General features: G+C 50.3%; 1 protein-coding gene across 1 annotated transcript; it reads right to left on the bottom strand.

Annotated features, from left to right (window-relative positions):
- Nucleotides 1-241: 241 nt before the first annotated feature.
- PRR18 (proline rich 18) lies at nt 242-2617 on the bottom strand. The gene is made up of 2 exons (XM_030809955.1): nt 2416-2617; nt 242-2339 (listed from the first exon to the last, which is right to left on the bottom strand). Exon 2 carries the CDS (start codon nt 2307-2309, stop codon nt 1416-1418), a length of 894 nt encoding a protein of 297 aa, XP_030665815.1. The 5' UTR covers nt 2310-2339; nt 2416-2617; the 3' UTR covers nt 242-1415.
- Between the last annotated feature and the right edge of the window lie 10032 nt (nt 2618-12649).

Here is a 12649-nt window from a genome sequence, read left to right on the forward strand (position 1 = left end):
CAAGACGAGACCAAGTTGAGCCACTCCTGCCTTCGGCTTGGAGTCAATGCACTCTTGCACCACCCTCTCAGCTCCAGACCGTGTGGTCTGCCCAGGACGGTGCACTCAGAGACCATCTGGGTAGGGGTGGAACAATAGCAGCACCGTCACTTCCGCAAGCATTGCTAGTTTTGCCCCTCTAGTATTAATATATTCATTTTAAGTAAAAGAAAACTTATCTCCAAATTCAAAGAAGTTATTCAATGGGTAGGTTTTTTTTTTTTTTTTTTTTGCAACTCATCTGGCAGCTGACCTAGCTCCCAGTGAATTAAATGCTTCACATCTAACTAAATGTGTGCCTAGAATTAGAGAGAGAGAGAGAGTTATTAGAGCAAAGACCTTCACAAGAAAAATACAAAATCTGTTTTTAAAAACGTAAGGCTTCAATTTAAAATACAATTAAGACTTGATACATTTAAAGTCTATCAAGATAAACATTAAACCAGTTATTGGCTTTTACAAAGTAAGTCAAAAATTGAGGTAATACATTACTCTTCTATAACCAGCCTTATCTGATTATAACATTTTATTTCCTTCTCATCCTTCGAGTTAGATATTCTCAGATACATGGAAGAAATACGTAGAAATCAGCCTCCAGTTAGCGGGGGGAAAGGATATGGTTACGAAACAGCGGAGGACCTTTACTCTCTATTCAAATAATACACAGAAAAAATGTAATCAGCCGAGCGGTTTCCATGGAAGCGCTCATTGACCAGGGCTCACCAGCGCCTGGCGATGCCTACCCTTCCGCTTTGGAGACTGGAAATTCGGTTAACTGAGTTTCAGGGATGTCTAATACCCTCAACATTGTTCTGACTTGGGAGAAAACAAAATCACAAATGTAGCACCGGGTCCCAGCTCTGCAGGAGGCCACCGTCGCGGCCACCCACCTGGGCCATCGCCCACCGCACTGTCCAGGGTGCCCGGCGCCGGCCGAGGGTGACAACACAGGGAGTGCAGATGTAGCCCTGGGGAAGGCCCGCCTCCAGGCAGACGGTCTCTGGGACCTAGACGAACCTTGGGGCTGGGGGAGCCGAGAGGCATTTTCTCAGTTGCTTAATTCCCCACGAACTGCATGGATGCTCGGCGATGCCAAGAGGAGGCCAGAGTGGGGCAGAGGCGGGCATTTGGGGTAGATACCACCGGTGTGAACGAGAAAGGCCCGGGCTGCCGGCTGGCGAGGGCAGGAGGGGGGCCGTGGCCGTCGGGCGAGTCTGGCTGCGCCCCACGTGGGCCAGCTTGCGCACCAGTGTCCCGAAAGTGGGCGCTGGCGGCCAGAGGAGCCTGCGGTCTTCCCCGAGGGCCCCTAGGCGGAGTGGCGCGTGCAGGAAGTGAGGTGGCATCAGGCCTGGCCTGTCCCCGCAGGCCCGCTGGGCTCACAGCGTGCTCAGGTGCCGCCGTGAGTCCAGGGTCCCGGCCCGGCCCCGCGCGGCAGCCGCCGACTCCACGCCGCGCAGCCACTCCGTGCACTTGCGTACCAGGCCCTCGTCCACCGCCTCTGGCTCCTCCTCGTACTCCACGTCGTCGTACCTGTGCCGCTCGTTGAGCAGCGACACCTTGAGCATCGGCCGCAGGGCCCCGAGCCGCGGGCTGAGCTGGGGAACCTGCAGGCCGCCGTGCAGCAGCTGGGCGCGGGGCGGAGGCGCGCGGCGGCCCTGGCCAGCGGTGGGGGGTGCGTCGGGGTCGCTGGCGGGGCCGCCTCTCCGCAGGCCCGCGGCCCTAGCCGGGAGACAGGGGGCGAGTAGGCGCCTGGGTTCGGCAGAGGGTGAGGGGAAGGGCCTGCGGTGCCGCGCCAGCAGCTGCTTCTCCAGATGACGCCTCTGGATGACCAGGACGGCCTCGGGGGTGAGATTCAGGGAGAAGCGCCCAGCAGCGTCGGGACAAGCCCCCGCCCCCGAGGAGGTCCCCGCGGCGGTGGTCTCCGTCCCAGCCGAGGTCGCCGCGTAGGTGGTCTTCGCTGGGCTGTGGCCGGAGCCGGCCGGCCGGGGCGGGGCGCACGTGGCTGGGGCCCGCGCGCGGCTGGGCAAGGCCTGGGGGGAGACGCCCGGAGGGGCCGGCGGCTGCGTCCTGTCCGGGCCGGGGCCGTGCCGGGCCGGCGGCCTCTTGAGCGTGGCGGAGGGCCAGGAGCTGGAGAGGAGCCCCTCGGGCCGCTGTGGGGGCCTCTTCTTCTTGTCCCCCGCCGCGCAGGGCCTCCGGGGTAACTGGCGCGCGGCTTGGGCCCCCGGGGCGGGGGCGGGGGCGGGCGGCGGCGGCATGGGCGGGAAGGGCATGGTGCAGCCGAGCCGCCGGATCCTCAGCCCCTAGAAAGAGAGGCGGGCGCTCAGCCACTGTGCGCGGAGCGGGTCGCCGCAGTCCGGGCGGCCCCTCCACACCCACCTGCGTCCAGCCGCGGCCTCTCCGGCTTCCTCACATCCCAGCGACCAAATCCGGGGACTCCAAGAGAGGCGCTCCCACCCTCCCCTCCTCCTGGGGGGGTGCTCCCGGGACTGGACCCTGCGGGAACTGCCTCCCGCCGTCCGACTGCGGGCGAGTCGCGGCGCCCCCGGGTCCCCACAGCGGAGACGCGGGCCGGGCCGGCAGGAGGAGGAGCCCAGCGCGCTCGCGAAGGACGCGGCCCTGCCAGGCCCCAGGCTGTGCCCGGCTGGTGTCACGACCGACTGTTGAATGGGAGCAAAGTGCCAGGACAGCGGAGGGCGGAGCGCGCGCCAGGCATCCCGGGGCTCCCCCAGCTGGCGCTCCGGTGGCCCGAGGTTAATTTAGTCCGTCGAAAGCCAGGAGCAGCCCCCTGGGGGAGCTGGCAGCCTTCCGGAGTCATAGGTGGAGGCTCTGCACGTTTGAGAGAAAATCCCTTGTAGCCTCTCCGTGCCTTCGAGACGGCGGGAAAGGCACCGCGAGTAGATGCAGCTCTGCGGCCCCACACATCCTGCTTCACAGAGAAAAGCGGGCTGGAGCTGAGAGGGGAGAAAAGACCTTCAGTGAATCTTACATAGTGTTCATGCCACCCCTTGAGGAGTCACTTTCAAATTCAAAACCTAAGTATCTATGAACAGGCAAAATAGTTCAGTTTCAGCTATATAATGCTGATTACACAGCAAATATTAGACATTAAGTCCCTTTAATAATTCCTATGAGCAAAGCAATATATTTATCACTGTAGCAGAGATTCAGAATTAATGAGATAAATCTTCACTGTCAATTTACATTCTAGTTGTAGACACATGAAGACATCCTACAATATTCAAATGTTTGTTTAATAAATAATTGAACAGTTGCAAAGTGACGGATCAAAAAGTCAACGTTTCATGTGTGCAGTCCCTGCATTACTTAAGGATAATCATCAACTGCTTAGATCTCCGCAAAGTACTTTCCATCAGATACACTTTTCTGATGGAAACCAGGTGTGTGATGGTTATGGCCCCAGGTTAGCTCCAAAGCACGTTCAACGGTGGGTAAACACAAATGTGCCCTGTGCCGACAGTCACAGCAGGACAGCATCGCCCTCCCCCAGCCGCCTCAGTCTCCGAGGCAGCAGCAGCGCCTCTCCCTGTTGACTGTTGGTGGCCTCGGAGAACTGCGCTGTGGATACAGGGGAGCGTCATGGAAACCTGGCAGGTGGTGGGAAACACTTCTCACCAGAGCTTCGGTTAGGGTGACAGGTTTGGGCCCCTCACCTCTACCAGCACCTCCCAAACCACCCCAATATAGCTCTGAAACAAGCCTCCCAGCTCACAGGCACCTTCCCTCCATCCCTGCCAGCATGTCTCTGCCCGTGGGCTCAGGCTGTTAATCGGCTTGACAGGTGAGGTCCTAGGATACTGAAAACTCCTCCTCAATATGTTTTATATGTTTTATTCCAGGTTTTAGAATCTCTGGATGGGTGTGGGAAGAGGCACGTCAGTGGCGGCAGGAGGCCCACAGTTCTGTGCCTGGAAAGTGGAGGACTGGAAGAGAGGGTGAGGCAGGAGAGGATGGGGGTGGGGCGGGGGGAGGTATCAGATATCATGTATGGGGGCACAGCTGGAGAGGCAGGCTATGGAGAAAAATCAGCAAACACTTGGACACGCAGACGTCTGAGTTTGGAGCCCCGCAGTGCGAAAGCTGTGACGGTGCTGGTGGCAACGTGCAAAATTGGTGGGCTGGTGGGGTCTTCTCTCCTTCCTATCTCCTTACTCTTAGGATGCTTCAGAAGGAATGATAGTTTGGGGGTGAGAATGGGTTGGTGGCCTCATAATGATGCTCCTGACTTCCACTGCTGTCTGCATCCACTGCTGTCTGCATTCTGCTGGACACTGGTCGTACAGAGGCGAGGTAGCTATGCACCTGCCATCACACAGCTCTAACGGGACGGAGGAGAAAAGACTCCACCCCAGGAGTGCGAGTCCAAGGCCAGATTGAAACTTTTACACTAAAGCTGAGAGGGAAAGTCTTGGTAGATCAGGGTGATTGGATTAAGTGACCTCTCACCCCAAACTAGTAGCGATTTGGGCCTTTTTAAGCCAAGAAAAGTGATAGTTGATCAGATTAATGCACATGTCTGACCAGATGAGAACTGGGATTCTCCAAGTCCTCCCAGACGACTCATACCAGCCCAGAAGCTTGGAGATGTGGAAAGCTGTAAGTTTGTGTGACCCTTGAGAGGCAGAAAAGTACATTCTGAGTGTCCGCTACCTCGTCACCAGGCCAGGTAGGAGGGGCAGTGCCTCTTCCCTGTCTCCCCAGAACCTGCAGAGCAAAGCATGCTCCTATGAGGGGTTCTGAGCTCCGGGTTCTCATAGCGGGTTGCTGCCCCAGGAGTGACGGAGGAGTTAGCATTGCCGACAGACTCTCCCCTCTTCAGACTCTGATAAAAGCACTCAGATGACAGCATTGCTTGTCCCCTGCCCAGCTACTTCTGCTACTTGAAACCTTCAGCTCCTTGTAAATTAGAAGTTAGAAAGATTGGCTTGGGCCTGAAACAGAATGTGTGAAAGCAGCCTCTGTCGCTGGCCCTCACTGGTGCTCTGGCTGTTAAAGAATCCGTTAGAAATACCCTTCGGTTGATGCAAGCAGCCAGCAGCAGTTCCCAGCAAGGAAAGCCACACCAGAGAGATGGCTACGTTTAACTTCAGGACAGTAGGTGTAACTGAAAAGCAATTAAAGAAATCTAGTAGCTGGGTACGGTAGTTCACGACTGTAATCCCAGCACTTTAGGAGGTCAAGGTGGGTGGATCACCTGAGGTCATGAGTTTGAGACCAGCCTGACCAACATGGTGAAACCCCATCTCTACTAAAGATACAAAAATTAGCTGGGAGTGGTGGCATGTGCTTGTAATATCAGCTACTCAGGAGGCTGAAGCAGGAGAATCACTTGAACCCGGGAGGTGGAGGTTGCAGTGAGCTGAGATCGTGCCATGGTACTCCAGCCTTGGCAACAGAGCAATACTCCATCTCAAAAAAAAAATAAAAATAAAAAAATGTAAAATTTAGCTTATAATTTACAAGGGATTTCTCATAGCTTGCCCAGAACACAATAATTATAACTATTCATATGTAATATTGAATAGTAAAGCTTGGGTACTAGGATACTGAGATCAGCTAATCTGTCTCAGAACTAGATTTTGGGGTTCAACTGAACAAGAGCTGATTTCTAAAAAGCATGATTACATCTTATCTTGCATGATTACATCTTATCTAAATTTACTGTCTCAAATAAGTTGATTTAAAAGGTCAACTAAGCAAAACCAAATACAGTTGACCCTTGAACACCACGGGTTTGAACTGCGAGGGTCCACTTATAGGAGGATTTTCCTCTGCCTCTGCCACTCCTGAGACAGCAAGACCAACCCCTCCCCTTCCTCCTCCTCAGCCTACTCAAGGTAATGGTGATGAGGATGAAGACCTTCATGATGAGCCACTTCAATACTTAAGAATAGTAAATGTATTTTCTCTTCTTTATGATTGTCTTAACATTTTCTTCAGCTTACTTTAAGAATACTGTCTAATGTATATAATACATATAACATACAAAATATGGTGGTTTTTTTGCTTTTGTTTTTGTTTTTTTGAGACGGAGTCTCACTTTGTTGCCCAGGCTGGAGTGCAGTGGTGCAATCTCAGCTTACTGCAAGCTCCGCCTCCCGGGTTCATGCCATTCTCCTGCCTCAGCCTCCCCAGTAACTGGGACTACAGGTGCCCACCACCACGCCCGGCTAATTTTTTGTACTTTTAGTAGAGACGGGGTTTCACCGTGTTAGCCAGGATGGTCTCGATCTCCTGACCTTGTGATCCGCCCACCTCGGCCTCCCAAAGTGTTGGGATTACTGGCGTGAGCCACGCGCCTGGCATAACATACAAAATATGTTAATCAACTAAGTTATCGATAAGACTTCTGGTCAACAGTAGGCTATTAGTAGTTATGTTTTGCAGAGTCAAAGTTATACAAGGATTTCTGACCCTATGGGAGGCTGGCACCCCTAACCCCTACATTGCTTAAGGGTCCTATGTATTTAGAACTGTCCATATTTTTGACTTATGTTTTATGTCATTTATGTTTTAAATTAAATTTGATTTTCAGATTTCAAATATAACAATAACACAATATTGTCCACATGTGGGAATGGTAATTATCCACCCCACTATTCTGTCAGAGTAAAGTGTGTATCAGAGTAAAGAATTTCCATTACAACAATCCTTTAAGACATTTCCAGTGAATAATATGTGCACAGAGAATATTTCAATCACTAAAATAAAACACCAGGAATATTGCATTCAGGCCCAACTAAAATTACAGAGGGCAGCTGTTCCACAGATTTGAACTGTGTGGACTGAAGAATTATCAAGGCTGCAGCTCGGTGACCCTACTGTGTAAAGCGCCTCAGATCTGGTCATCCCACCTGCCCAGACCCTACAGAAATGAGCCCAAGGATTCCGTGCTCGCACACAATGCATGCTGGCTGCTCAACTGCTCATTCCTGCGTCGTTACCAGTGAATAAAATTGGAGCCAGTAATCACATCACAACTCCAGGAAATTAGCCATTATTTGAAAAAAATTTCATTTTTCTCATTAACTTAATTTCTTCTTTTTTACTAAGGCATAATTATATGTACAAGCAGAAAACTTCAAAATGGGAACTATTTCAATACATTGTTTCTCATTATCCCCTATGGTCCACTTCTTTCTATACTTTCATTCAAATCATTTTACATGACATAACAGTAAGCAGTCAAACATCTAGAACTAAAACCAAACCTGAATTTTAACACAGGAGAAGCTTATGCCAGTTTAAAACCAATTTTATTACTTGGAAAACTTGCCAATAACTTAAAAATGTCTACATTTCTTCTACCACTGGTCTGTTACTGTGAAAGGCTTTGGGAATTAAAAAACACTTAGGAAATGTGTTGGATGCTAATAATTTTAAAGTATTTCTTTTTCCCCATTATTAAGATGATAACAGGCAATGTCTATTCTGCACTAAATAATCCACTTTATCTGGATTTGTTACATCACTGAAAGCTCATGAAAGCCCTATGAGAGCAGTACTAGCGATACTTGCATTTTACAGATGACAAACCAAGGCTTACCCAAGTAGTCACACAAGTAGCATGCGGCCAAGGGCAGCCTGTCTAGGCAGGGGGCGCCAGAGCACACACTCCCCTCCATGCCAGGGGGCTCCCAGTTTCTTTGGTCTCAAGACCAGATGGCCGAGAACCCCAAAGAGCTTCTGTTTTGTGGATTTTACCTATTATGTTAAACTTATTAGAAATTTAAATAGCTTTAAATACATGACATGTTAGCAATAAACGCATTATGTTAACATATTTTTAATATATTTTTAAAAACTATTTTCTAAAATAAACAAATGAGAGATGAGTGGTGGGCTCAGTAGAAGCCATGGGATCTTGCATCCACTGTGTTCTGTCCTGTGCCATCACGCACCACGGGACCACAGTAATGCCACTTTGCGCTGGGGATCGCAGGAGAGGGGAAAAGAGTGACGCTGGCTCAGTGTCACTATGAAAACAGAGCCTAACAGGCCTCCGGGCCCCCAGGCGTCCCAGGAACATGCTGTGAGAAGTGCTGCATTGAGACCACTGACAACCAGTAGCCTTTCTATCAAAAATCCTTAACCCAGTAACCCGCGGATGGCCTAAATGCATTCCATCGGTAGCAGCAGTGGCTTTGCTAGCAGAAGAAAGTAGGAAAATAACCTTTAGAGGAAACCTCATTGTGAGCACACCTCACCAGTTCAGAGCTATCCTAAGTAAAAGAAAAAAAAAAAAAGCAAAAAGGTAGCTTACTAACTCAAAAATCTAAAAGTATAGGGCTATTCTGTTAGAAAAAGGTGATTTAACATTAACCACTAAACATTCCCTTAACCCAGAAGGTTTCCTAACGAGGAGTTTAAATCTGAATTACCATACAAAGGTCTGACCAGACCCAGGAAGAACTCCCTTCAGGACAGGACCATCGATGGTTCCTCCCCAGTGATTGAGGGGGAAAAAAAAAAAAAGCCCACAATGGGTATTCAGTAATTGATAGGGAAACTCCTGTAGAAGCAGAGTTAGGAAAAGTGCCTAACAATTGGTCTGCTCAAACGTGGGTGCAAGCTGTTTGCAGTCAGCCAACCCTTAAAGTACTCACAGAATCAAAAAACTCTATCTCAATCCTGACTCAAAAGGTTACCTACACCCTCTCTGAAATGAATTTGTGCAAGAACTGTTGTTTATGGGAATGCATCCTGATGGGGCAGCTGGGTTGTCATGAAATACTCAGGAACCCAGCCCAGCTCTAGGACTCACCCCTGAGTGCAAAGGCAACGTTGGGCCTGCTGGTGAAGGACCACTAGAATCCAGCAGCCTGGACCCCTTTCTTGGTGGTCAAGAAAGGCGGGAAAAGGGGTGCAAGACTGCTACATCGGTGAGCATAACTAATCCGATAAGCAGGGGTCCATGGCTGGTTACGCACCCTGGAAAGGAATAAGCATTAGGACCATAGCAGACGCTCTAGGACTAATGCTCATCGGAAAATGACTAGGGGTCCTGGCATCCCTACGTTTTTCTTTTCTTTTTTTTTTTTTCAGATGGGAAACATTCCCCTCAAGGCAAAAATGTCCCCAAGATGTATTCTGGAGAATTCAGCCCAGTTAGAGTGTATGTACCTTTTTCCCTCTCAGACTTGAAACAAATTAAAATAGACCTAGGTACATGCTCAGATAACCCTGATGGCTATATTGATGTTTTACAAGAGTTAGGACAATCCTTTGATCTCACATGGAGAGATGCAATGTTACTGCTAAATCAGACATTAACCCCAAATGAGAGAAGTGCCACCATAACTGCAGCCCGAGAGTTTGGAGATCTCTGGTATCTCAGTCAGGTCAATGATAGGATGACAACAGAGGAAAGAGAACGATTCCCCACAGGCCAGCAGGCAGTTCCCAGTGTAGACCCTCATTGGGACACAGAATCAGAACATGGAGATTGGTGCCGCAGACATTTGCTAACTTGCGTGCTGGAAGGACTAAGGAAAACCAGGAAGAAGCCTGTGAATTATTCAGTGATGTCCACTTTAACACACGGAAAGGAAGAAAATCCTACCGCCTTTCTGGAGAGACAAAGGGAGACATTGAGGAAGCACACCTCCCTGTCACCTGACTCTATTGAAGGCCAACTAATCTTAAAAGATAAGTTTATCACTCGGTCAGCTGCAGACATTAGAAAACAAACTTCAAAAGTCCGCCTTAGGCCCAGAGCAAAACTTAGACACCCTATTGAACTTGGCAACCTCGGTTTTTCATAACAGAGATCAGGAGGAGCGGGCGGAACGGGACAAATGAGATTAAAAAAAAAAAAAAAGTCCACCGCTTTAGTCATGGCCCTCAGGCAAGCGGACTTTGGAGGCTCTGGAAAAGGAAAAGCTGGACAAAGCGAATGCCTAATAGGGCTTGCTTCCAGTGCAGTCTACAAGCACACGTTAAAAAAGATTGTCCCAATAGAAATAAGCTGCCCCCTCGTCCCTGCCCCTGATGTCAAGGGAATCACTGGAAGGCCCACTGCCCCAGGGGACGAAGGTCTTCTGAGTCAGATGCCATTCACCAGATGATCCAGCAGCAGGACTGAGGGTGCCAGGGCAAGTGCCAGCCCATGCCATTATCCTCACAGAGCCCTGGGTATGCTTGACCATTGAGGGCCAGGAGATTAACTGTCTCCTGGACATTGGCGCGGCCTTCTCAGTCTTACTCTCCTGTCCTGGACAACTGTCCTCCAGACCTGTCCCTATCTGAGGGGTCCTAGGACAGGCAGTCACTTGATACTTCTCCCAGCCACTAAGTTGTGACTGGGGAACTTTACTCTTTTCACATGCCTTTCTAATTATGCCCGAAAGCCCCACTCCTTTGTTAGGGAGACACATCCTAGCAAAAGCAGAGGCCATTATACACTAGAATTAGAAGGAAAAAGGGTAAATATATATACAGACTCTAAGCATGCTTACCTAGTCCTCCATGCCCACGCAGCAATATGGAGAGAAAGGGAATTCCTAACTTCCGAGGGAACACCTATCAAACATCAGGAAGCCATTAGGCCCCCCAAATTCTCTTTACCTCTGAATCTACGTCCTCTGATCACTGCCTAAAGATAATTTTATGGGGAAGAGGATTTGCTTGTGTCTCTCCAGGTGACAATCAGGTGCCTATGTGGGTGCCCACCAACCATCTGAAGATCTATCATGAGCCACAGCATCTAGTGGACCCACCTGTAGAGTACAGTGGAATTGAAGGTTTGAAAAGCCTCGATTTGCTTTCTCTATGCCTTCTGTTAATCAGAAAAGGCCTGTTTCTCATTATCAGTAGCCTCCCGGCTACAGCCACAGAAGTTTTTGCTTCTGTTTCAGTAGATTTACTAATGTGGGGGTGAGGGTATGCTTGTGTTTTTGCAGGAGATGAACAAACCGTGTGGATGCCCTCAAGATGCGTACGACCATGGAATGGGAGACTGGAGGGACCCATGGATCCCAACCATGGACCGGGTTCCCCCAGTACGAGCCATGAGCCAGTTGAATCTGAATGCGAAGAAGGAATGAGGACCGACCAGAGTCACGATGCTTATCGGACCAATGCTTTCTGACTCAGCTCCTCTCTACCCTGAATACGAGAGACCCTAAGACAGGCAGGAGTATCGTCGCCCCTATTCAGCATGAAGAAGTTACAGAAGATGGACCTTCATCCTTCTGCAACCCCTAGGATTAAGGGTCCTCTTGGAAAAGGTAAAGGGGTGGTATGTGGGAAACAGTCAAACCAGAGTGACTCCAGTTTGAATAAGGGCTAAGAAAAGAGAAGCTGGGTCACCTACCGGCAATTAAGGGCTGCACAGCTGCTAATGATAGCTAGTAATAATGACAGTAATAATGATACCTTCTCTTTTATAAAAAAGAGAAAGGGGGCATGTTGGGAAAAAGCTGAGTGTTGGGAGGGAAACTGAGGCAGGGCTTGCATAATGTCCTCTGGAATGTGTCTAGACTTGCTGGCTCCTTGCTCTAGCCTTCCTAGGCTCCTAGGCCCCTATTCCCAGTATCTCAAGTAGCAGAACATGTTCCATGTAAATGCTAAACCGTCACAGCTGTAGCTCATGCGCCTGCCCTTTTGACCTCCACATTATCACCACCTGTTTCTTTGTTGGATTACCAATAAATACTGTGGGCTCCCAGCGCTCAGGGCCTTCGCAGCCTCCACGATGGCCCCCTGGTGTCCCACCTTTCTCTCTCAAACTGTCTTTTTCTCAATCCTTTTACTCCACTGGACTTTGTCACCCCCACGACCTGGTGGTGGGTCTGATCACCCCAACACAGAGCTTGTGCTCACCAATTTTAGTCCTTTCCAGCACCGATCCAGGCCTTCTGGAACCCAAGGTATGCCTGCCCTGCTGCCGGTATCTGGGCTGGGACCGAGGGCATCCATCCTATCCATCCAGGAAGCCTGAGAGCTCTGAGCTAAGGCAACACCCTTGTCTGAACTCAGGTGTCTGTCTCCACCACCTGGGCAGACTGAATGACGCCCATCTCTATCCCGAGGCCACGCCTCACACCCCATGGCGGACCCAAAGCTACTCCATATCCTGTCCTGGGACTACCCCCCACCCCCGCATCAATATAGCAACAGGCTTCAGAGGTAGTTTCTGAACCCACATTGCTCCATAATGGTTACTCTGTGTGGCCTCCAGTTTATCCCTCAGTTCTGGAAGACTGAGATTCCTCTGGAGATGGGCGCGAGCTCACCGCCTGTGCCACCAGTCCCTGCTCTGGCTCTCAGGCTGCCCGGATGTGACGCTTTTCAAGCTCACCCCCGACTTGTCTCACACAGACTCCTAGAAGACCTCTTACTTTGATCAGCTCAAACCCTGCCCTGCCACCAACATAGGGCAAATGGGAAGCAAAGAGCCGTTTCCGTGTTTAAGTCCACCTGGGCAAAAATGAAGCTGAACAGACATTTCTCAGGAAGATTCCCAATGCTGGGGGAATGTTTCCTAGAGGAACATTGCTGTGGCCGACAAACATGGATGCAGAACAAATGACTCTGGGGAGGCAGCAGAGCGCAAACGGGGGGCACAGCGTCCGCAGCCCACGAGCTGGCC

The sequence above is a fragment of the Nomascus leucogenys genome, chromosome 3 (assembly GCF_006542625.1).
Source record: "Nomascus leucogenys isolate Asia chromosome 3, Asia_NLE_v1, whole genome shotgun sequence".
In the NCBI taxonomy this organism is placed as follows: Eukaryota; Metazoa; Chordata; class Mammalia; order Primates; family Hylobatidae; genus Nomascus; species Nomascus leucogenys.